At 36.1% G+C, this 27,525-nt stretch overlaps 1 protein-coding gene across 1 annotated transcript in view; it reads right to left on the bottom strand.

Moving 5' to 3' along the window:
• LOC137277783 (histone-lysine N-methyltransferase ASH1L-like) overlaps positions 1-27,525 on the bottom strand; it is a 50,237-nt gene that overhangs the window by 16,362 nt on the left and 6,350 nt on the right. The window contains exons 4-7 of the mRNA XM_067809711.1: positions 10,535-11,183; positions 8,621-8,746; positions 3,790-3,964; positions 3,461-3,509 (exon numbers count right to left, since the gene is read on the bottom strand). Of these exons, the coding sequence (XP_067665812.1) occupies positions 3,461-3,509; positions 3,790-3,964; positions 8,621-8,746; positions 10,535-11,183 (999 nt within the window). The remainder of the gene's footprint in view (positions 1-3,460; positions 3,510-3,789; positions 3,965-8,620; positions 8,747-10,534; positions 11,184-27,525) is intronic.

Below are 27,525 nucleotides of genomic sequence, written 5' to 3'. Positions count from 1 at the left end.
CGAAACACAGCTCTTGTTGGAAATGTAAAAAAAAAAAATCCAATTTTACACTGCGTAGCATTTTAGGAAAATTTCCAACACCCAGCCGTGTAATGATTGCTTACAATGGCTCAATACGCTTAGAATACTCAAGGGAACAGCATCGTAGCAAGAAATAGCAAATTAAATAGAGATACAATGCAATCATTTGATAATTCATAAGAAACTGTCAAACTTTTAGTGCAGCGTGACGCCATGACAGACGCAAAATCACTCAGAACGACAACGGTACTTATCCTCATTTCTGGCTTCTTCCGTCATTTACAATGTAAACGATAAAAACATATAACAATACACAGATAGACAGAATAATTCTGATTACTTACATCTCACATTTATGTACAAAACATCCTTGAATAAAGGAAAAAGTCCTCGCAAAATCCTGTGTACCCTTGTCAGCGAAGCCGCCATTTTGAAAGAAATCGGTCATCGGTAGTAATGTCACACGTCAACATTGTTGCATATATTAGGCAATTTCTTTGGGGCGAAGGTCGGTTGAACAAGAGTAAACACAATGCCCATACCATTCCGATTTCACTTTCAGTATTGTCATGTATATTGTGCGTATCATTCAGATATTTTTTCATGAAACTGATTTCAGTATCTACATATATCCATGTTCAACAACATATCATATGTGGATATAAGGTATGCGTTTTTATTCTTTGAAAGTTTCTGATTGTTTGAATAATATTTACATGGGAAATTGACTCAGTAAGTGTACTATACCATATTTAAAGCCTCTACACAAGTGTTGGAAGATCACATGTAGCCATTACTGCAACATGTACTTTAGTTCCAGTGATATACAATATTCAATCGTTGGGACAAATATTGGAGTTTCATATGAACAGGTTAATAAACAGCCATTTAATTCCAACTTATATGTAAAACTGATAATATTAATGAAAATGATTTGTACATTTCATGAAATATAGAGGCACACATATTTAAAGGAATTGTCTTGTTCACTGTATTGGTTTGTGTCGTTTTTATAGACAAAACAATTATTAATATTGATTGACCAGGTGAGAGTTTGTCAAAAACGTTTTATGATTCATTATGATTTTTTTCGATAATAAAGTCAATTCTAATTCGATTAAAATATATCTGATGGCAGAACATCTAACTCGAACAATATTTATACGCAAATTGTTAAAAATGTATAAACCAGGTCGTGTCTTAATTTGGACAAGCCTTACGTCCATATTCTAATACTTCTGTACTGAAAAAGCGATCTCTTCGTACCTATCTTTGCATACTTATGAAGTGAAATAATTTCATAATCATAAGAAGATAAGTATATTTTCCAAATGAACATTCAGTGAATATTCAGGTGTTGTGAAATTTTCATTTATGCTAAATTGATGCTAGACAGGTGCGCGTGTTGCTCACAATAAGATATGTAGTAAAACCGTGTAATTGTTGATATATTCATGACACTATTTCAGTGGTAAAACCACTCATTTTATATTTTTTTCGCTAAAAAGTGTTGAATTCTGACACAGAAGCCAAGATCTTTTACACATTGAGTGGAAATTAGGTTGGATATATATACTAATCAGCCTCTTTTTCCGACGTCACAAAGTGCACAAAACATGCCGTGACGTCAACTAAAATGTCGTATTATTCTCGGTTATTTCATTACATTTGAAAATGTGGCTGCTACTCCGTTAATAATGATGCAAAAAATTAATAAAAATACATCCACACAAAGAGGAGAATATGGGAATCTAAGAACTAAATTCTGTGTCGGATAGGGACATCCAAATCGCTATTGCCTGCTTTTTGATGTAGTACATTGGCATCTTTTCTTACAACTTTTGAAATTACCAAAAGGTATCCTCTCACATTGGGGAACTTTGTATTGGAATCGTTTGGATCAATGAGAACAAAAAATCACGAAAATATACTGTCCGTATCCACGGCAAATTCTCTCCATGTGATCTGAGTTGTATTTACCTAATCTAAACCATAGCGGAGTTATGCCCCCTTATCTTTATACGTGCATGACCTCTCTGTCGACGTTTGACGTCATAGAAGAAAATCGATTTTTGACATTTATTGCGGGTCATTTTTTATTTTGTGCATATGACGTTATGCATTAGCACATACATCCATTTCATATACACTTATGTCGTTCAGATATCAAGCTGTATTTTTTTCGCTCACACTTTCCATAAAGATGCCAAATTAAAAAAATCGTAACAGAGTGCTTTTATTGGTGCACGATAAAAAACTGAGAAATTTACTGTTTTTGAACACACACAAAAGTTTTGGACAACTTTTAGCAGTGTCTATTTCTCAAACCCCTGAGGCAGCCGCAGTTATATTTATACCAAGGGATAGGAAATTAAATATTCTACATTTCTGTGCAATTTTATAGCCGTACGCAGATCCAGGACCACGCGAGAGCAAATCTCGCACAACATTCACTTTTCAAACCTTACGAAAATGTGCGCCTGAAAAACAACCTCGGCATCCAGGGGGTTAATGATTTTTCCATTTAAATTGAAAGTATTGCTATATGTCCAGTTTACATGAATCAATATAAAGTTTTATTCAAATAAATTTCAGCCTGCTGTATAAAAGTTGTTGAGATTTCAAATCAGACAAAAGAATTCCAGCTGTACTAAAAATAGTTGCTAGGGTTCACTGAATTCTGCTCACATAATATAAAGGTGCCAGTTCAAGATAATAGAGAACAAGCTTATTCTTCAATCACTTTCTGAAACTGTTTTTAAATTGACAGCATAGAAAATATAAATGCTAACATATTTTCCTGATCTTTTGTTCTGGTATATGTCTTCAAGTTCTATGTATCTTGATACAGAATATCCCATTGATCTTAACTTACACTACCGCAGTGCATAGCTCTGCTGAGTATAGGAGTTGAATCACCTCAGTCCTCCTCACCATCTCTTTTAATTGTACCTGTTTTCTTAATTCTTTATCCACTAAGCTAATGACAGCATCTTCTAGTTAAGAGTATGATAAAAGATAGACACATTTCCTCCCATTCTGCTACTTCGATCTATTGTAAACAAAGGGGAGATAACACACTTTTTTGTTTTCTGTATGCTGGAGTGACAGAGAACCAAGCTAAAACATCAGGTAAATTTTTTGTTTCCATTTCAATTATTTACTGTTTTATACACTTTTGTTGTCTCTTTTTGAACATTTTGTATACTTTTCTGGACTTATTTGAGATGGCAAAAGAAAGTTGAAAAATGCCACTTTTCATAGTTTCTGCCCCCAAAAGCCACTTAAAATCAACATCCAAGGAAGGACTTTTTATGTATTGTTTACATAACTATCATAATTGATATTCTCCCTCTTCTGCCATTTCCCTCCAACAGATCAAATCAGTTTCTGAATATTCCATTTATAGCAAGAACATTAACATTGTTCCAATACTTACTGTTCCGTATCTTTTTATACTTTGGCGTTGGCTCTTCTCTCTTTGGCAACTGAAATTTTATTACAGGAAAACAAATGACAATAGTTTTCCATAACAATAATGTGCTACATATTTCAATAAATCTTATTTAGCTTACATCAATACATACGATACACATATGTAGTACATCCTCAATAGTTTTAGAGTCTCTTTCAGCAAAATAAAAGTTCAACAACAACACATCTTTAATTATAGACTGAGGCATTTCAAAGGTGTCAATACATCATTCGATAGAATACTTTAACCATCTGTTTCAAAAGTTACTGTTTTATTTCACTAACACAACTTACCATATTATGGACATACATCCACCATATATCATATGGAAGCGTGAAGTCAGCAGGCCTTTCTCGGAGATATTTCCCTACATGAAGAGGAGGAGGCAGTAAACCATGGCTATGTTCTTCTCGAACATAAACTAGTTTATCTTTGGACTTCAGCAAATTGTCAGATCTTTTCTTTGGTCTGAAAAATAAACATAAGCAAAGTGTTGATGCCACTGATAATGCACACGGCTATAATTATGGATCCCATGGCTGAATTATCCCAAATGGTACAAACTTGGTTTGACTCTGCACTGAAAGCTTTAGAATGACTGTCCCAGCTGTTATATAATCAACCATTGAGAATTTTGAGGCACATCAGATAATCATGCAAATAAATTAACATTTTGGCAAGATTAAGTTAGTCATTAATTTAACAACATAAAAAGGGAATAATACGTTTTGCAACTGTCTAGAGACAGCATCTTTTGTGCTCAAAATTTGATTACTTTAATGATTCAGAGCAATTTTTTCTTAACTCCAATGAGTGCAAAATGATGATTCGTAAAATTTCAAACCGTTAAAAAACTTGACATCAACATATGACTCATGGCAAAAAGAGTGGACGTCATGAATCATAGACAGCTTGTTTCATCTAAGACTTGAGAAGGCTTTGTTCAAGTTGCTAAAAGTCTTTGTGATCATTGTGGCATAGCAAATGGTTATTTCAAATCATGTTCATTTATGTCAACTTTCAAGCAGTATTATGAATCAGTGATCAACTGACTTGTCATCAGTGGTAAAAAAAAACAACTTTCAGCATACAAACTAATTCTACTCGGTTACTAATAACCAATATCTCCTACAAGGAGTGTCTGGAATTGATCAAGAGATTACAGACGATTTTAACTGGCTTGATCCTCATGAATGGTCATAGTCGCTAACAAGTATTTTGAGTAATTTTCACTTTCAAGGTTCACTTTCAAGGATAGTGACAAAGGTAAGCATTCATAAGAGTGAAATGCCTTATTCTAAAAGTATCTTAAACATTAACTGTTGATCAAGACTAAACTAAGGGTCTAACAAATTGTTGAATTATCAATGCACTGCAATTAACCATGGTCCATGGATATTAAGAAAACTGAACTTCCAATTCTAAACAAAGCCAACAGTTCAATGAGTGTTTTTACTACTTTGAGTATTTTCCAAACATAATACCTGAATTTATCATAATGAATAAGACCTTAGATAAGCTGATCTCATCTGATAGTTACGTCAAGGTCCTAACTTGACCCTTAAAATCTGTATCAGAATGGTACAGACCTTTCCCAAAAGTATTTGTCAATTGACATTTCCACAGACTCATGTTCTTTCAGTGTAGAATAAATAATTTTCATGAAGTGAATTTAGGATGGATCTTTGTCAAAATTTACAAGCAAATCTGAAATCATCTCTGCTTTGAGCACACAATTTCAGTTCAATTCAGTGACCAATTTTTAATTAATGATATCACACTTATCAACTATAGTGTTCCACGATGCACAATCTCATAGGCTGCCATGTTAAAGGAGTTCACGGCACGGTACACTTGGTGAATAAATTGTTGCCATTCAATAAATAAGCAACGAAAAATTAAACAGTAATTGTGTAAGTGTGGATAAGAGATTCTTCACAAATGAGTAAAAATTTGTTTTGGATCTTACAATCAAGATCAGAAGATGGCATAAGTTTTGCAGAAATATATCTAGAATTTTTTGAGTTGTGCTCTGGAAACAAAGCCCATCCCCCCATTTTGAGACTAAGTCAAAACGTTTCAATGGAAACCCAGAAAATTATAAATCACAAAAACCTGTAAATAGCAAAAGGCACCAAGTTGGGGTCTGCCACATATATCTACCAAGTCTTGCTGACAGATATTAGGAACCTTTTGAGATGTGCTCTGGAAACGAAACACACATCTCACTTTTGAGACTAAGTCCGAATCATTTCCATATAAACCGAAAAAATAAGAAATCATAAAAACTTGCAAGTAGCAAAAGGCTCCACTTTAGGTTCTGATTTATATATCTACCAAGTTTTGCAGAAAAATATCGAACTTTTTTTGAGCTCTGCTCCAGAAACGAAGCCCACCCAAACAAATTCACATTGGATTACTCAAGTAAATCCTGTTCTTATACTGGATTAAAATCAAATCTTATCTCTTACTTTAACTCATGAGGCCATTTAAGAGTGTTTATAGTAATTCATATAAAATCATGTGTCCTTCCGTTACTAATCAATCCGCATTATTTACAGCTCTATCATGCATGAGACAAATACACACAGTAATTTTGGTCCCTGCATGTAGTGCAATGATTCGCATAAAAGTGCAAAGGTATATAATTTTGACAATAGCCTGTTTGATGTGTAAACGTAACGATGAATTTCACTTTAAACAAAATAGTTTATCAAATAAAGTGGAATTAAGGTTATGAAGCATCATAATTTAATAAACAAGAGTCATCAGAAGATGACATATCCCCTAGACCCCCACATGTTTGAAAGGACAAATAATCTGAGAGTTACTCATTGTTTTTTTCAGACTAAGTTTGAATTGTTTCCAAGGAATTCATGGAAATTATAAATGCCTTATATCTGTAATCAGCAAAGTCACAATTTCAAGATCTGTCTCGTATATCTGCCAAGATCTGTTGAAATATATGAAATGGTTTTCAAGTTGTGGTCTGGGAACATGCCCATCCCTCCATTTTGAGACTAAGTCCGAAACGTTTCCATGGAAACCAAGAAAATAATAAATCACAAAAACCTTTACAAACCAAAAGGCACCACTTTGGGGTCTGTCACACGTATCTAGAAAGTTTTACCAACAGATATTAAGAAGTTTTTGAGTTCTGCTCTGGAAATGAAACACACCTCTCACTCTTCAGACTAGGTCCAAAACGTTTCCATGGAAACCGAGAAAATAATAAATTGCAAGATGCTGTACATACCAAAAGGCAGCAAAATAGGTTCAGATTGATATACCTACCAAGTTTTGCAGAAAAACATTGGTTGTTTTTTGAGTTCTGCTCCAGAAAAGCTCTCCATTTTGAGACTAAGTCGAAACATTTCCATGGAAACCAAGAAAATAATAAATCACAAAAACCTGTCGAGAGCAAAAGGCACCACTTTATGTTCTGATTGATTTATCCACCAAATTTTGAAGAAAAATATTGAACGGTTTTTGAGTTTTTCTCTGGAAACAAAGCCCTCCCCACCCTAAGACTAACACACCAAAATGTTCCATGGAAAAACAAAAAAAATATAATTGGCAAAAATCTGTAAGTAGCAAAAGGCACAACCACAGGCTGAGATTCCTGTATCTATCAAGTTTGGTCTAAAAATATTGAACGATTTCAGTTATGCTCCGGAAACAAAATGATTACGGACAGACGGACGGTCAGACGAGGCGTCGACTGTATCCCCCCAGTTTACATGCCGTGGGGTTAAAAATGTTTTAGCATATGCAATCACATATTATGGGGTCATTTCAGTTACACATGCCTTGCTGGATGTAACCTCCATTAGCATCGTACTTTCTTAAATACAAAACATCTGATTTCATTAAAATTCAAACGACAAAAGAAAGTAATCTTTTCCTCAACAATGATTAATTCAAGTTTATTTATTACTAACAGCAGGTTCACGGCAGGATGAACATTTTCAGCCTAACACACTTAACATCTGTACATTTCTAAGTCAGGGGAGCTGTTGAAATACACTTCCACACTACAATAACATGCCAAGAATCATTAGTGTAATTGTCTAATTACATTGACAATGAAGGAGCTACAAGCCGGAGATCAAGATTGATCCTTTCAAAAGACACACTGAAGCAATGTAATTATGTGAACACGATTGCCATACGCTCAACCGAACGCCCTTGTCAATTACTGAGAAAAAGCACCAGTTCACAAGGCTCAATAAGGAGCTGTACAGCCCATCTCACCAGTGGGGAATCTAGCACAATGCTACTGTTTGCTGGTGAAAGACACGACTAGGGTCTCTAGTCAATTAAGCGTCTCAATAGCCATTGGCACAAAGCTGTCTTACAGCAACAGTGGCTAAACCAAATACAAGTACTGTCACAGCCTCTTCTCAAATCAACTGATTTATCACTGACATCAAATACGACTTCCAACAACCAAAAAATCTTCAGAATTGAGGATCCTGACTTTCTTTCAACCTACTTCCATCCTAATTCTTTTGTCAGTGATTTTTATTTAATATTTCTGATCCTCAGTTACACATTACGACCACCTGTTCTTTGTACTCTTTTACGCATTTTCAAATCACACCAAAATATGAATGGCAACTATTGGGCACAATATATGCTTGGCTACTGACAAACACATAAGCGTCTATTATTTCATTTGATTATCAAATTACAGTGTTTGAATATCCCTCATATAATCTTTTCCACCGCATAATACAAAACATGGCATGTCTGATAATTGAATACATCCTTAAGAATTTACTGACGAATGCATTAAATGTACTGGGTGTATAAAAGGCACTTAACTTGTGATAATACAGCGTGGTTTACAGCACACTAAGTGGTTGAATATTATCCCCACACATATCATGTCCCCTGTGGAGCTCTGACAATGGCCTTCCCCGAGAGATTGTCATGCCCCACAGGACACAAATAAAGCACACATGACAGGTTGTGAACAATAAGCACATCTCTGAAACCAACTGCTCAACAAAAGACTTCCCAAGCTCGTAGCTCTGCCTGTGACTATTTATTGCCTTTTCCTATTAAACTTGCTCCAGCAGTACAAACTTTTGCAATTTGTTTTGAACACGAGTTACTTACTCATCATCTTTGTAGAAGTCCGAGAAGAGTCCCACACGTTGATATCTTTTTCTGGGAGGTTGAGATGGGTCAGTACGTCTTATCACAGGAGTTGAAGCTGGTTCACTTTCTTCTTCTGTTGAATGTCTGAGAAAAAACCCCAAGACCTTCTAGCAATCTGGTTTACTCGCAACATTATGTTTTTATCATTTCATCACCATCACATCGACTGTTAAATAATGAAATGGCTTTGGTTTCAACATGACCGCTTCTCAACACGAACTAAAGCCATCACATTAACAAATGCGTAAATTCAATAGTGCCAAAGAAACACAACCTAAAATTGTAAATGCTATTAGGTCATGAAGATGTGTTGTAAAAGGACATTCATCAAACTTGACAGACCATGAACTTAACTTGAACATTTAATTACATAGCAGGAAAAGAAAAAAAATAAAATAAAACAACCTAAGTAACTATGTGTCAAACAACCCTCCTACAATGATCAAATCATCTACATTTCCCCCATCCAGCTTGATTTCATTACACCTGATAGCACTTTGTCATCTTGCCTTCCTTGAAAACAAACTCAGCGGGCTCTTCCAAGATAGTAGTAGTAGTAGTAGTAGTAGTAGTAGTAGTAGTAGTAGTAGTAGTAGTAGTAGTAGTAGTAGTAGTAGTAGTAGTAGTAGTAGTAGTAGTAGTAGTAGTAGTAGTAGTAGTAGTAGTAGACCTCATTTATTAAAAAATAGGTAACTAATTCTCCTGAATATTAAAAGAAAATTTGTCAGCTAATACCAAAAGTTACTTTGTAAAACACTAAACATGTCCTACAACAAAGTGCTTTAGATAACTGGGATTTGCTGTAACTCAGAGTAAAAAAAGCTCTGAACATAGCTGAGATTTTAAAGATCAATCCTGATACGGCATATACGGAGGTGGTGAATACAGTGGATGTTGTGCTAGCTACATCCCATTATGAATAACCAGTGTTGAATCGGAAAAGCTACCATGACTGTAATGTTGAAATTTTTCACATGTCCCTCCACCAAACCCTTGCGGTGTTCAAAACAATTACACATTCTTCACTGACAAGAGCTATCGGTAGACAATTCACTTTTTTTTTTTTTTCTGGTGTGATAATCACGTGCAGCATGTTAAGTGTTACCCATTCTTTATAGGATACTGGTACATGAATTTGGAAGTCATTGATCTTACTACCTTTATTACTCTCAGAAAAGATTTCTTACAGCAGAGACTGCAAAGCCATCTTGTGTAACAATAAACTGGAGCGGCTTCCCTGTTTGCAACAGTTGCTAAAGTCATACAATTCCAACTTCAATTAACCTGAAGACTTACCCACATAAAATTCTACTAAAGCATAGAATTACCCTCTTCAAGCACTAACTACAACAGCAGGTAATTTGGCTCCCACAAAATCGCCTGATAAGCTAAGTAACTTCAATGCTAGTGTGTGCTTGAGCTTCAGTTATACTGTGTGGTTTTCTTTCACATGTTTGTGATGCTTTGTCAAAAAATATGCATGTCACTGAAAGGCTACAAGTTAATCCAGCATGGCAATAATCATTTTTATTTCTTTCACCTACACTTAATATTCATAATCAAACAGTTCTAATCTAAATATTTAAAGACAGAAATATCTTAGCTTTAACTGTCTTAAAATACTGAAAATGTATCTGAGAAATAAGCACTGGCCTTGTCCTGATCAATCATTTATCTACCCAGGATAGACAAGGGTACATAACCTTCCATTATTTCAGAAACAGAATTGTTGAAAATTACAGACATTAACAGATCAACACCAGTATATGACTACTGGAAATCATTCAACATTTAATACTAGGTATTTATTAACAAGGCAAATATTTCAAGTTGAAACTTACTTAAAAACCAAACATAGACATCGTAGCTCACCTGTCATCCATGTCAAGCTGACGTCTGACTTTCTTCCTCTTTCCTGTCCCATCTTTATCGAAGGATAACTTTTTCCTCTTGTGGCGTGGAGTAGGCAAAGGCTCATATTCCGAACACACAGTTCGTATCACAGACTCTATAGTATCATCAACACTATCCGCAGAGGTATTGCACAATTCATCACTATCAGAAATCACAGCACTAACAGTATGACTGTCACACACATTCTCAGAAGACACACTTTCGGACACTTTCTGAGATTTTGACTTTGAAGATTTATCTTCATTTGCACTACTCAAAGACTTCTTACTTGATTTTCCTAAGCTGAGTTTTTCTTTTTTCACAAATTGTTTTTTCACTTTTTCGGGTGTGATGGACTGAGATCTTGAGCTACAGTCAGACAAAGAGTTGTGTTTTGCTGCCTTTGTACTTGTCGGTGACTGTAGGGACGAAGTATCTGAAGCACCACCATCACCACCCATGAAGGAGGAGATGTCAAGGATTGGGGGTGACTTGGAGGTGTTGCTCAAGCTGCCCAGCACTGAAGGCTGAGTCTGGATGGACAGTTCAGGAGGTTGAGAACATGCTGAGATTGCATCTCCAAGCAGAGTCTTTGAGAACACTTGTGTGAACACATTTCTATCAGCACCTAAAGTTACAAATTTACAAAATTATATGAAAAATAATATTGAACAAATGTTTGGTAGCATATTATAATCATTTATATTTTGATACACACATTAAAAAATAAAGACAATACAACAACATTGGACATGAACTGGTTCTTAAACATTGCTGCAAAGGTGGCTATATATCATCACTTGTGTGGAACAATACAAAATTTTGATGTCAACAAGGCTGGAACAAGCATATCCCACCTACACAACTATAGAATCTTCTTCTTTGAAAAAAACTTTGCATACTGCCATATTCTTTTCTGTATGGTTACTGTTGCCATTACACTATTTGTAAAGTCAGATTGGAACATCTTGAACAAATTACCGTGTAATCATTGGTGGGACCAAACAAGTGAACTTAATAGATCCACTGTTTTCTGGAACGTGCATAATGCATGTCAGACCAGGCCACACTATTAGCTCACTGGTTTCTCAGCCAGACCCGTGAAGGTCTGGGGTAGAATAGGCCTTCAGCAACCCATGCTTGACACAAAAGGCAACTATGCTTGTCGCAAGAGGTGACTACTGGGATCGGGTGGTAAGTCCCGTTGTCAGTTCCCAACTGCGCAGATTGATGTTCATGCTGTTGATCACTGGATTGTCTGGTCCAGACTCGATTGTTTACAGATTGCTGCCATATAGCTGCAATATTGCTGAGTGCGGCGTAAAACTAAACTAATTCACTCTTAGCCAGGTGAGTGAAAGAGTCTGTGGCAAACAAATGTTAAAAACAGACATTTTCTTTTAAGTCAACTATGATCACAATGAAATATCTGCCTGCTTGTAGTTGAGCTTTGAGGTGATGCACACCTAACACATGGAGAAAAGAAATCAAGAGCCAGGTCATGGTATGACCTGGCATGTTACCCTTTTGACTTTCATAATACCAATAACATACTGGCAACATCAGATACTGTCAATGACTAATGCTCGAGGAACTGGACATTTAAAAATTCATCAAATAACCTGCATATACATATACACCCCGTCATGAAAAGCATGGAGAGTCAGCCAGATAATAGTTAAAATGACTTCACAAGAAGCAATGACATTTATCTCCCATCATCATCAAAACATAATTTCTACTTAATACACGTTCAGTTAATCTGCTAAATTCAAAATTGGCAAATAAACTGAAGAAGTAAACTGCCCCAAAACGGTCACCAGGCTGAGGAAGTGTGATGGCTACTTGATATTTTTTTTGTCAATTGACACTGAATTCAAAAAAAAAAATTAAAAAAAATGCAAACCCTTTTATGTACAACAATAAATATGCTGCATGTGGCTGCACAAAGAGTTTGGCATTTCAGCCATTCATTTCTCACCCCGATGAAATATCTGTTCAATCCTCTTACTTTTAGTTTCACATCAGTAATTGTTTCTGCACCTATTGTTTGTCATGAGGTCAAAAAATCAACTCCACTGAAGAATTTATACTTACCTATTAAAGCTTTTAACATTTAACAAATTATCCATGCAAAGCAAGGGAAACAGCTGGAAAGAATTCAATATTAACTACTCAACATAAATGTGTGAACATGCATCAACATTATAAGGTTAAACTTGATTCTGCACTGCTGGGGTATCATTAAATAGATCAAATTTCATACAAATTATCCCTCATTTATAATTGGGGCCATGTGACAAGCGAAGAATGCCGTCATTGAATGGGTCAAAAGAATCAACTTGCTGTGTTGAGGCTGTTGAAAGCATGATCAATCAATACACACATATCAAACACACTTGTCCTGAGACCATTTCTCTCTATATTCGCCACTTTATTGATCGGTTTTGTGACGAGTGGAGTCATTATCCACACAAGAATCAATATCAAAATGCCAGCATGGCTTCCTGGGTCTTCACTATTCCTAGACTCATGTGATATTCTTATCTAAATCACCATCAGTCACTGAACAGCACTGCCAGCTAACAAGCAAAGGGCAGGATTGTCCTTCAGGAAAAGTGGGTCACCAGCAGTAGCATCACAACAAAACGCATTAAATACTGATGCACAGGGAAATATCTTCAGTGGATTGAGCTTCAATTACAGCATTAGGATTGTTGCATTAATAATGTTTTGTTGAGTTAATCATGACATGAATGTGACTATCATTGAGGGTTTGGCGATATCAATACTTTGAGAAAAATGGTAATATGACAGAATAGGATTGGGCTGGATGGTTGCATCAGTTACACTGGAGAAATGTTTACGAACTTAAGGAAGTATTACTGATTTACAGATGCACTGTAATACCTTTCCACTTGTGCACCAGTCAGCAATGTGCACTGTAATACTGCTTAAAGTAGTGGAGTTTAGATGGCTTACATCACACATAAAAGTCGTTTTCTGATTGAAGCCAAAGTACCCCATTTACAAGTGAGGAAAATTTCAATGTACCCCACTGCCAATGGCAAGTCATTCTGTACTTCAAGTTTAAGTACTGTCAAAAATAGGTAAAACATTTTTTTCACACTTATCTCCACAATTTGTGTAGTTGATGGGTGAATGTGTGAAATATCTGTTAAACTGAGTTCTGCCTAACTACAGTTCCAATGGTAGGGGGATAGGAAACGTGACAAAAGGACTTTCCAAATAAGAGATTAGTGCAGAAATGAGCAAAGCAGATTATTTCAAGTCCACAGTCACTTATTTGGAACAGACCATGGCTTTATGTAAATTAGTGTGCGATGATATTGTATAGCAAAGGACACTTTATAAATGCCCATTAGACTCAGCTTCTTTATTAATGATAGCTGTTGTAAACAATGCCTTTCATGCTGGAAGCATTGATTAAACTTTAAGGTAATAAATGGCAAATACATCTCTTGACTACACAACATTCCAAAGACGAATTAACCTTTGGAGCTTTAAGGACTTTTAAAAAAGAAAGGGGAAGGTAAAGAAGCAGATGGTGAATAATGCACAAGGAACTAGAAATCTATATAATTAAGGACCAGGGTCCACATCAAAAAGGTAAAAAAGGTGTAGCCCTAACCATATTTAGAACAGAAGACATTTGATGAAACCTGAGTACAGACCAATATGTTATAAATAGAGGTATAACACTTACAGAATACTAGTGCTGGGAATTGGACACCAAATCCACTATCAAATATCAGAGGACTTGTGAATGATGATCGATAATAATCCAAATATATACATTTTTGAAGTACAGTCGAACCCTGTTTACACGGACCCCACATATCCGGAAACCCCGCCTTCCAGACGATTTTTGTGTGAAATGAAACTTACATTCATTAATTGTACTCACTTAACCGGACCCCACGCTTCCAGACCTGGACGGCAAATTTCCAAACCATTCCTATAGATTTCCACTGAAAAATGATCCAGTTATCCGGACGGGGACATACGTGCATCGTGCGCATGTATGTGTCACATCACTATCGTTTACCGCATGACTAGGTGATTTCACTCTTAATCTATCGAAAGGCATTTAAATTGATTAGTTAGCCACCAAACACTAGGGACGGGTCTCACTCGTGTTATTCATTAGGATTTGGCAGGTGTGGGAATATCTCATCAGTAACGAATTAGGATTAAGGTAAACTACACTGTAATTGTACTGTATATAACACTCATAAATCGACCCCTACTATCTGTTGCGATGCAAGTTAAAAATAGCCTGCCACATAATCCAAGTCATGTGATCCCGTCCGGAAGGTTAAATTCTGCAGACAGCATAATTTCGATGCAATGCCATATGTTTTTAGGGAATTTAAAATTTAAAAAAATGAATATGCACTTGGCAAAATAGAGACTTTTTCTCATCAACTTACGTTTTTCATCTAACTTATCATCTGAAGCTCCACTCGCTACATGATTACGTATGAAACAACCTGGCAAATGGTAACCTGCGTTCCGCCTTCCATGTACTATCGGTGCACTTATATGTTATGATGATTTGTTGTTATTACTTTTGACTGTTGATTTATTGATATATGTACATGAAAATGTTTTGCTTTCATTTAATATTCACATTTTGCTTGTTTGATCCAGTTAACCGGACGTCTCGCTATCCGAGTGAAACCAAAACGTCTGGATAAACGGGATTCGACTGTAATCAATAATATTTTAAGAGTTTCCCCACGATTTTTTTCTATTTAATGTTGTTGGTTTTTTAAGATATCACTAATACTGTCATGCCATGAATGACACATGAATTGTAATTAAACAACAAAAGTGGTTAAAATTTTACAATGCCCATAGCTTTATATTTTTGAGTGTATGTTTGTGAATATTCATCAAATTTACTGGTAATAACAATCATTCAAGTGTGTTATACTAAAACTCTGATGAATCAGAAATATGTGTTTTTCACAACGTATCATTATTTTTAATCCTTTCGATCGATTTTCAATTATTTTCAATCATTGGAACACCACTACAGAATACCACTGGGTTTTTGTAAAGTGCATAATCACTCACACTTTCACCATATCTATTTACTGTTAAAAGAAGAATTCATTCAGATAATCAGATAAAGTATCACTGTTATAGTTCTTCACCTGTGATGTTTAAGAATACAAAACGAACTCAACAGAAAAATGAAATAAATATGACTCTCATATCTACAGCAGCTATTTTTGTTATGACAAGTGAGCAACAAGTAAATGAGATTGTAAAATGAAAGCTAAAAGCTGACTAACATAAGGGAGATGACTTACATTTCCAGATATGATCATTTCAGCCAATGAAAATGTGTCGCATTGCAATGGTCAATTTATTCTGAGTTTATTGCTAAACCTATTGATTCTGATGATAACTACTTCTGTGGTTACAATAAATGATTAATGTATTCCAATTGTTACACGTAATTACTTCACCTTTGGATCAATGAAATGCGATGTTAATCGAAAGCAAGATAACCAGCATTGTCTCTAAAATGGCATAATCCCTGCCACAAATTATCAAATCAAACTTAAATAGGAACGAAAGTGAAGGTCATACTTTAAGATGATGTTAAATGTCAACAGCTCTTGACATCTTGCTCTGTAGTTCAAATGCACAAATATTTTCAAGACTCACTTTGACTCTGACATGAATGTCATAGTGTACGAAATATGCAAAAATCTTAAAATGCAGTTTAACATGCTGAAATCTTCAAAGTGTTGCTGTGACCTAGAAAATTATGTGAAGGTCACCAAAATTGACTTGACCTTCCCTAGATAAGGCTTGCTGTCATACAAGAAGAAGTCCAATTAGCGGTTCTTGAGATATCTAACTGACAAGGGTAAAACATCGAAGTCCCCTCGTGACTTTGAAATGAAGGTCAAGGTCACCTAACCGTTCTATACTGTTATGAACCTAGGTACCAAATATGAAAAGAATGTTGTCAACGGTTCTAAAGACATTCAAATTCATACATACATATGTACAGACGGACATACAGAGCCTAAAAATCAACACTGTGGTACCACACAAAAATACTCTCTACCAGTTACTCTTCCTATTAACAGTGGTCATAAGTCTATTTACAGTCTGCATATCACCACAAACAAAACCCCATGACTGTGTAAAAAGCAAAACACTGCAATACACAGCATATTATGCGCAACAAAGCTTTGCAAAATAGTGCAAGTAATTGCAAGCAGATTCAAAGAAAAAATAGATATAGTAAAAAGTTCTCAACCTAGCAAGGTCAACCAACAGCCTCAAGAAACACGACGCCATGGTTGCACAGGTATCATTGAAATATATGAGGAAAACGGATTCAATATTTGACCTTGCATCATTCATATCTTTAGCAGGATTGTCAGCTTTCAGCAATTCAATAGGTTGGGTTACAAATACAAATATTTTTACAATTAATTTTGTCACTCTCTCTGTCAAAACATCAATGGAGCTTCACCTTTAGCCACAAGAATAGTCAAAATTCAGCTGCATGCAGCAAAGGCTTCTCAATTTCGCAAGTGGTAAAGCAAACAAACCTTTTCTAAAATGTTTAATATGGATGCCAATCCTGACATACATTTTTTTTGTCCTACTACACTTCATGCCTTGGCTCTACAAAAAAACAATTTAAGATCCAAAAATCACGAAGCCTCAGGACTGCATCAGCAAAGAGTAGAAGTGCAAGAGTAATGACTCGCAATGGGCAATGACCTCAACTTCAAAGACTACTTGACATTTGAAGGACAAAGCCCCAACATTAGATGTTAGGATGTTTGTGTTGTTTATGCTGCTTTCAACAATCCACACTGGGGTGTGATGACATGCTATCAAGCATGTCTGAGCATGACCTCTCAAACCTTGATCCAAGATCCATGCCTCTAAGGACCAGCATAGGCTACTGGGAACCGGAATATTCTTAAAGGGACATGAAAATTTAAAGTTTCATGAGTTTGAAGAGTTAACCATGCCATGTGAAACAATCATACAAGACAAAGAGGCCAATCCGTCATAAATGTCTTTTTTTCTTCTATCACCTGATCTTCAGCATAGTCGTCATTGTATGTGGAAGAAATCTTATGTAGCAAATACTCTAATATCCTATAAAAATTTGAACAGAAAGCACAAATGAAGTTCTTTTAACCTGTCAGGTGACCCTGACCTTTGATATCAGATTTAAAAAACCTCAGAAACAAACCATGTTTGACATATGACAAATCATGCCATATGACTAATCATGATAAAGACCTTTTCATACTCAGACCCCATTGCAAAGTGTTTATACCCGGTTTAATGTTTATTGCATCTTTGGTCTCCTTACACCAAAGGAATCCACCACCCCCTCCTCCGAACAGGCAATTAAGGCCTGTAAGTCTCACAAATTTGTATATTCAGTACTAAGCTAGTTTCCGGTTCCCTTCGCTCTTGCCAATTTGCAACATGTGAGACCCTGCTTGATTCCAGTACTAGATTTCCATGACAAGTGTACATTCAAGAACCAGTTCTGGTTCCAAATTGCATGACCGCCGACTTTACTGGATCAAGTGTACAAACCAGGCTTGACTGTCCCAGCTATTGACAATCAAAACATTTGGCTAATTTGGGAACGTTACATTGGAAATTTATTTGGTATTCCTGCAAGGATTATCCGTTCCTTAGAGTCAATTGACAACCATGAGACCATACAAAAAAAAAAAAAGGGATGAAACATTGTTCATCTCTGAAAGTACTAAATAAAAAAAAGGTCCCGCGAGGCGCTGTGACCTACTTACTGGCCCTATATGCACCCAAGTAATATTTCATGTCATATCAGGTTGCTCAGCAATCTTTATTATTACATAACATGAAAACCATTCATTCAACCCAGTACATTTACAACATACTCCAACTTACATTTAGGTACATATTCACATATTCTGCACCTATAAAGATGTGTAAATTAGCAGAGAAACAAACACATGCTCATCGGACTGGTAAGTCTTCACTGGAAGCTGGCTGCTAGCAGTTAACATACACCTATTAACTGTACCATTGACTTTTAAAGAAGAAACTACTGTATAATTATTTGAGCCAGTGTCTCCATATTGACTTCAATGTCTGCACAAAACTGGTGCACTTCTAGCATTAACTATGCAAAAACAGATGAAACTCACTCACATATGAAGTCAACACTTCAAGACATGTCAAGAAAGACACACTTCTACATATGCTTTGATATTAAAAAGACATTTTACCTGCATCTCTAAACTGCAGGCTATATGGCAGTGCAGGCTAAAATCCAGAGCAGGTGATGTGTGGATTTTACATGGCGAAAACAAAAGTTTTTTAAAGGAAGTGTTACTAAATAACCTAAGAATTATAGTCGTCAAATTTGATCAAAGTGAGTCAATATAGTTTGCTTTGAACCTTTGGCGAAAAAACAATTTGAAGATTTACATGTATCATGAACTTTAATTTCTAGCTAATTCAGACTGTAAAATACACTATTTCAAACTGTTTAGTAACTTGAACACGAGCAGTCTAATCCATGCTCATGCACAATTATATAATTGATTATAATCGAAAATTGATTGGTTACCCTTTACCAATATGAGAACTGATTGTTTAATTTTATAAGTGATTGTCGATAATGATTTTTCCAAAAACAGCGCTGCACAGTGTATACCCAAGTCAGACCTCAAGACAAGTGGCAACTGTACCAAAAATAATAACTTCTATCGGATCCATATCATTCACAGAAATCACAATTACAGTCAGGCCGCCTTAATCCGAACACGTCCGTTTTTCATCAAAAACGTTCGGATAGTGAAACGTACGGACTACTGAAACAAACTGTTATGAACACAACCATAGTAGGGTTACTTCCCTTTGACATGGCAATACAAAAACATACGAACGTATACAAGTTGGCTGAATGTGCGATGTGGTGTTTGGGGGCAAGAAACCAACTTTCACGTTGGTCAGTTTGACATTGGCATACTTGTGACTAGCAGCATTGTTACGAAGTGAGATCACATGTCAACCACGTGATTGCATCTGTCTGTCAAATGATTATACCAATCACAAAACATATCCGATGTCCGAAATTGTGCTCTTGCCGATAGACTGTCCGAATTCTTGACCAAAATGTTTACACATAAGATCAAAGTTGGCTTTAGGGTTTTCTCTTTTTTTCTTTGTGAGGCAGTAATTTCACATCTTTTACGCCTAGGGGCGGGACTTTTCCATTATGACTGACAAGCGTCAGGTGATCTCATTTTGACACGATCAGTGTTTTATACAGGAAGTAAGCATGACAGGTATTACTCCAACTAACCAAAAGTGAGACCTACTAATTGATCAAAATCACAAACTAACGACATCTTCAACTCGCAAGTGTCACTTAACAATTACCACTGAATGGGGCTCATGGTGTGAAGGGATTATCCCAACCTTTTTGATGTACCGCCGGATTAATGAAGCAAAACTATGTGTAATTAGCTTATCTGTTACCGCTGATTAACGTTCGGATACGGAGAATGAAGCACCGGATTACTGAATCAACAGGTAATGAGTTTACATAGTAAACAAGATTGGTTACAGTTAGCTATCGTTCGGATATAGCGGGAATTGGATTGTCGGGGTCCGGACTAACGCGGCCTGACTGAATATTGTGTCTACTCGTACCTCAAAGGGGAGTGTAGTTGACAGAAAACTTTTACACATAATAAATTGTTTTGCTGAATGCCATATTTATTGTAGCTGGCGATTACAACAAACTGACGTGTGCTTCACCTGATTCCATGCGTGTAAAACTGCTTACCATATTCATGAGGGTATGTTTTTCACTCCAACCGCAACAGCACCAATTTCACATTATTCTCAACGATCGTGATTATCGCCTCGTCATCAATAGTTTAAGGTCTACTTTACATAAACATTTGTGAAAACGTGTCAAATGGCATTTCTATTTCACCTTATGCCATGTGCATTCAACTTCCACTTACCATTTTCACTTACCATTTTCACAATCGTCTGTGTTGTTACATATACTAGGCACATAAAGAAACTGTGCATACAACTTTAAAATCTAAATTTATCAAACCTGTGTAGGCACACCTGTGTAGGATTTAAAATAGAGATTAGTGACATGTATCCAACATGGATGCACATGCCACGTTTCATGACGTCAGTGGTTTTGTCTTTGAGTCATGCAAAACGTTGCACGTGCATTTCGGGAAAGGGAAACGGAGCAAATGAATGCCACACAATACTGTCACTTAGGAAAGCCCTTGCAATCATTTAAAAAACTAAATGGAAATTGAAACGCATGGCATACCAAGGCCAACATCTGCACAAGGTCATGAGGCCATTGGGATGGTCCATGGGGGAATGTTTTAACAAGTGGCTGTACATTTCCACTGCAACCAGAACACCATTTCTGTACTGGTGAGATGATACCAGAACATAAATGACATCATTGATTGGCCATATTCTGGACGTCCACGTGTAACGCCAAGACAGGACAGATGGATAAGGGTGACCCATCTTGACCACAGGTTTCACACTCCAGTGATGACTGCCTGGACCATCCCAACACAGTTTGACAGCATTTATGTCCTCACAGGATCAGACCATGACATCCTGCCATACGACTTATCCGACACAACATCATCAACAAGCTCGACAAATGTGGACACCATGAACTTGTCAGCGACATGTGGTTGGGCTTGGCAGGTATTTACATTGATGTTTTTTTGTAATTTAGTCTCGTTAATGATTATTTGCCTAACGTTCTAAATATCACGACAATAAAACATCATTTCATCAAGTAATTACTTCATGATTGCCAGTTCTTCAAACATGCCAATGCAGTAACACTAATGATCACAACACAGTCAGTAATTTACAGCAATCCATGAAAGATGGGCAAGAACAACAGAAAAACTATACAGCTGCCTTCAGATTTGAGGTGTTAAGTTTGCTGAAGAAAACAGGAATGGTCAGTCAGCTCAGAAATTTGGTTTCTCAGTGAAACGATCTAGAGGCTTTTTCCATCTACAGAAGGCTGGTCTTATTATGGATTCCATGAGGACACTCATTGCAGATGGTGTTAAGGAAAAATAAAAAAAGTGAACACTATCCCTCTTGTCATTCCTAGTGGAATGACCAAGCTGCTCCACCCACATAATATAAGTGTGAACAGAAGCTTTAGGACACATTGACTTCTTGGGAGAGATGGATGTGCAATGGACAGCATACCTTCATCAAGACAGACAACATCGAGCAACTTATGCTGAAATTTGCAATTGGATTGAAGAGGCATGGGGCAAGATCAGTGTGTCAACAATCGTCAATGGATTCAGAAGAGCTGAGATCGTTCAGAATGACACCAACGTACTCGAGTACAAAATCGAGTACTCAGAAGATGCAGATATGGACTCTCCAGATTCCATACCTCAAGAAATTGCCCAGATCTTCCACTCAGACACGGAAGACGAGGACTTTGATGGGTTTGAAAGCGACAACCTACTGGGACGAGTAAGCTGATATAAATGTGAAATTGTGCAGAATCGCAAGCCTGATTCTGAGAAGTCTGAACATAGGTTTGAAGCCTAAGGGTTGATGCGCTACATCCCAATAACAATTTTCAAGATTAGACTCATGGTGACGAAAACCATTACTGACCTAAGCCTGTTTGTCTCCCCTCACCGCCATCTTTGATATTTATGCCGTTTGCGATGCTATGGTTGCTGTTTTTGGATGCTGTGACTGCTGTTTAGTGCACTCGGCGACCATTCTTGGGCACTGTTGTAGCTGATACGCGAGTTTTGTTTCCATTTCAAACGATTGGTTTTCTGTTACAGAGGGTTTGTTTCGGTTTAAGAGGATATTGTTGCAATTTTGGTGATTTTTGTTCTGTTTTAGTGGATATGAGTTCAGTTTTGATGATTTGTTCACTGTTTGTGCGGTAGGCCTGATGTTTATGAATATTTTCTCAGTGAAACTACACAATTTTAACTCTTTCCACACCAGTCAAGCAGGGGCATTTACTGCCATGATACCGAGTTCCTAGAGACTCTGAGGTCATAGATGAAGCCTATGTTTATCAAGGAAAACATCAGTTCATAAATCATTATTACTACTACATGTCAAACATCATATGAAAGGTATAACCCTGGAATGTATTTTTATTATATTATTCAAATAATACAACTACAATAAATATTTAATGAAAATTCAAGCTAACATATTTATAATGGCCAGAAAAACCATGAAGGGAGCAAAAATGCACAGATTTTTTTCCATTAGTAACATGTCGCTTTTTTCAGTACAGTCTGCCATCAGGATCATGACTGTCCAAAATCATGCATGTGACCTAAAGCAGCCAATCATATTACAACAATAGATACTGTCCTCGTAAACAAAAACTTAAGATTTAGATGAAAGTTTTTGGTAACATCATGGTATTATGAATGTGTTAAGTAAACAATCACCACCTTTTTGCAAATCATGGAAGTAAGAGGATGTATCGAGGTATGTTATGACCTGAGACAATAATGCTTCATGCAAATATTTTAGCATTAAACATAGTTAGCATGAAGACCAATGTGCCAAAAGCCAAGATGTCAATTGACTTTCATGACATATACAAAAAATGCTGGAAATAGCAGAGCTCCAGATAAGCTGCATATTAGCGTGAAATATGCAATGGAAAGGTTGAAATATGCAAGAAATATAAATACCAGTGTATAGAAAAAAAAGAACGAGTAAATATTTACGTTAACGCTATGTCAAAATAACAATTCATATCTACCCAATATATGAAGATCATGTTGCATGATCGTATCAGTTCCAGCCTATCAAACGTTTAGTTTTTCCATCTCTAAATGTTCACGTTTTAAAAAGCTTCTAAATGCAAATAAAACGCAGAACAGATACAGAATACCAATCGTGGTTTGCGAAGCCTTAAACTTTGGAACTTCTTTAAATAGCTACCAATCAAATAGCTGTTTTCTTTTTGTAAACAAATTGATAATTGCGATCAAGTGTGGTAGAAAGCTTCCACATGCTCAAAGTAAAATATCTAGTTTTTAACGCTTTACAAACAGAAAAATACTTCATTACCGGACTACTAGATGAATTAATCAGCAAGTACTGTATTTCACTATCAGAATCAATTGCCGTTGATATTTTATATGAACTTGCAACATTATTTATTCGCTGCATGGAAGTGAACAACATGATGGGTACAACTTATTTTTAAAAAAAATACAAAACAAAAAAATTATTAGAGTAAAGACATGACTGTCATATCAATTAACCATCTTGGTATGTTGTTTTACTTGCAAACTAAGGCACATATTATTTCTTACAACACAAGTGCATAAGTTGTATTAGCTATTAGGTATAATACAGCATTGTTTGGGGATTTCCTTTAGTAAAAATTGCATGAACAATGTTACAAGTATTTGAAATGAATATACAGATTTTAAAAACATGTAAACAAAAATAACAGTGTTCCCTGTGGTTTTGAAAATTGCTGGTGGCTTTTGCCGACAGGGTCTGAAAATTCCAGCTGAACCAGTTTTTATCTGGATAGAAAGTAATCAGTAATTATAATGAAATACTGTCAATAAATGTGTTGCATGGTGTGCTGTGTGTTGCTTGTTGTTTGAGAGTATGTTCATTAGACCTACATTAAATACAATAATCGATTCAATGCCATGCTCAGGAAATCAGAAAATGATTTCAAGCGGTCTCACTACATTCAGTAAATGTGTTCAGAATGTCATTAAATAAATAGATGAATCAAACCAACAGCATTCATAAAAGTTGTCAAGCGTACATATAAATTACTCTGTCCATCCTTTTGTGCGATCGTGTAATGTAAGTCTAGTCACCGACACGTGACATCTCGGCTTTCGCCACCTCAGTCTTTATGCTCAGACTTGATGTTTAATGAAGAAAATGTGCATGAAGTATATTTGTCACAGGTCATAATGCAGCACGATACATCCAGTAGGTTCTATAATTTACATATTGATAGCGATTTCTTGCTTAATGTGTTCAAAATACCCAAAACTTTCGTCTAAATCTAAAAGTTTTCGTTTACCAGGACATTACTGTAATATGATTGGCTGCCTTGGGTCACGTGCCTGATTTAGGCAAATCACAATACCTGTTGCAGACTCTGTCGAAAACACTTCATTAGAACCCAATTTTTATCCAATAAAATCGCTTCTTCCAACTGTGAAAATACTCTCGCCAAGGGTACAGTCATATAGTTGTTTATCACAGTTTTCAAACGATACCCGCCATCAAGTGAATCATCTCGCATGTTCTTCATACGAAGCTTATAAAACGGAGGTATTTTCCACTGTTGTGTCATGTTAGTGAGTATATACTATTTAATATACTATATCTTTTTATGATAACTTTCTGATTACGTAAATATGACAAAGTAAATATGACAAAGTAAAAGAAAAGGCAAAAATTGGAAAAGAAAACATTGCCATATTTTTCTGTATCCTTAACCACTGGATTAGAGATATTTAACTTTTATTTTGCACCTTATTTGTTCCCAAAAAGAACCCTGTCGCTGTTCCTTTTAACCACTGGAAGAAATTTTTGTTCACTACGCATGCAATTATTACTATGAGCTATGGCTATAAATAGGTAATGGGGCTTGGCAGTGTGCGACTGTACCAGCCAATCATATGGCATAGCTTGATCTGCATGTGCGCAATGTGCTTAAGTCAATATCTAGATGTGCCAAGACGTTTTTACCTGCAATTATATTAAATTTACCGATAAAAGGCAACTCAATGCAATGAACAATTTACCGGCAGCAGTTGAAAATACCAGATCATCCCAATTTTTACTGGTCAAAAAAAAACCCCCCAGTAATTACCAGAGAACGGGAACACTGCAGAAATACTCATTTAGTTTGAAAATATGGGTATCATACCCACATGGCCATAAGCTTATCTGGAGCTCTGAAATAGTAACTTATAATGTACATTTTGACAACTTCTGTGAGTACAGTTGTTGATTCTATTCATTAGTTCATTCAATTTGTTTAATTATAATCTCAAAACACTGTTTTAATACTTTGCTCACTGACATCTTAGACCTGAACCCATGACATGCCCAAAACATTTTGCTTACTTGAGTTCCCCCCCTCCACTATATATTTTCATATCTCAAGTCAAAGCGATCCCACAAAATTAAAACTGAAATGAGCAATTGCATCAGAACATTTTCCTTTATATCACTAGGCATATCTCAACAAAATCAATCACATTCCAGGGAAATCTGATATCATAAGTTATTGAAATCCCTTCACATTCAACTGACAAGCAAAACAAATATAGAAGTGCAAAAAATTAATGACGTTAATTTGAAAATCTGATGTCTTCTATCAAGCATTGTACTCGTCTGATAAGGTATGCAATCTAAGAACCTCTAAGATTTGTTGTACCTTCTGTTTCAACTTGAAAATTATTTTCTATTTAATTCTATGCGATTTCATCCCATCAATTTCCATTTTTATGTTGAAATTATCACCCACACACAACAGCTTGGAAAAATAAATACAAAACACAAAAACATGTTCATCTATATAGCATCTTTGAGAGCAGCCTTATAAGAACCTCAACGAGTAGTTGACATCGTGAAAAACATGATTGCCAAATGTCCCAGATGCTGACTGCTTTACCAGGCTGATGAAACAGTTGGGAGAAAGCAGGTGTGTCTTGAATAATCTAATTAAATATCATCTAGCAAACCTAGTTCACTATCTAAGCAAAATAAAAAACATGAAAATAGAAAGAGCGTGAATGAAACACAGAAAAAATCACAAAAAAAATATAAAACAAGAATTGCTGGAAAGCTCCAGATAACATTCAGCCCAAATGGGTACTGTACACCCTGTATTTTTTTTAAAGGTGGGAATTATGAATGTTGAATGGGTATTCCATTACCCACTCCTTTCAAATATGTGAACACTTCAGTCATTTTACTAACCTAACTATGTCACTACGTTTACTGACATACTGACCTTATCAAAATCAATCTAAATATAATGAAATTACACTAGTCCTATACTAACAGTACAACTTCATGTCTTTTTCATTACGCAAGCGATTCTGATATATATATTCTGTACGTTTTACATCTTGAGTGTATTTAACATTTTCAATGCGTTATTGGTATATAAGAATTAAAGCGTAAATTGGAAATTTTCTACACATATTTTACCCAAATATGTAGTTTATCTGGGCCCAGTGATTGAAATAACTGCCTGTCCGACTGCCCGTGGCCGGTAAATTTTGAGTCGGGCTGCCTGGAAATTCTCTCCACCAACCCGCTTGTCTGGCTGAAATTTTTAAGGTTGACCTACTTTCAGTTCGCTCTCAGGTCGATCATTCCATTTTATGTCAGATTTTCATTTAAGAAAGATAAATGAAAGCTACGAGTATATTCCATAATTATACATGAAAAACTCTTCAACCAGTGAAGATAGCAATACGACACTAAAACTGGCTGGCTTAGTAAGCTACGCTATGATTGGATATCTTAGTCACATGGTTCAATAACATCCAATCAAAGACAGGGTTACTTACTCGTTTGTACTTGTTACAAAATGGCGGGGCTTTTGTAAGTTATTGCAAAAAAGTAAGCTAAAAAGGTGGGCAGGCAACTTTCAAGATGGGCAGGCAATATTTATGGGCCACCAGCCCGGCTGTCAGGTTGAGTTGAAAAATAATTTCAATCACTGTCTGGGCCTCTGTTGCTGTTCTAACACTCTGGCCTTCAGCTTTGCTCAGGAGTGCAAAACAGAAGTCTATGTGCAAATTGTCCAAAAGCATTAACATTGATTGCTGAAGAATCATAATAAAAAACTCTTTGCTCCAAGAAAT

This window comes from Haliotis asinina, chromosome 3 (genome assembly GCF_037392515.1).
Source record: "Haliotis asinina isolate JCU_RB_2024 chromosome 3, JCU_Hal_asi_v2, whole genome shotgun sequence".
NCBI lineage: Eukaryota > Metazoa > Mollusca > Gastropoda > Lepetellida > Haliotidae > Haliotis > Haliotis asinina.
The sequence above is the reverse complement of the archived record's forward strand: the minus strand, read 5'-3'. Positions and strand labels throughout refer to the sequence as shown.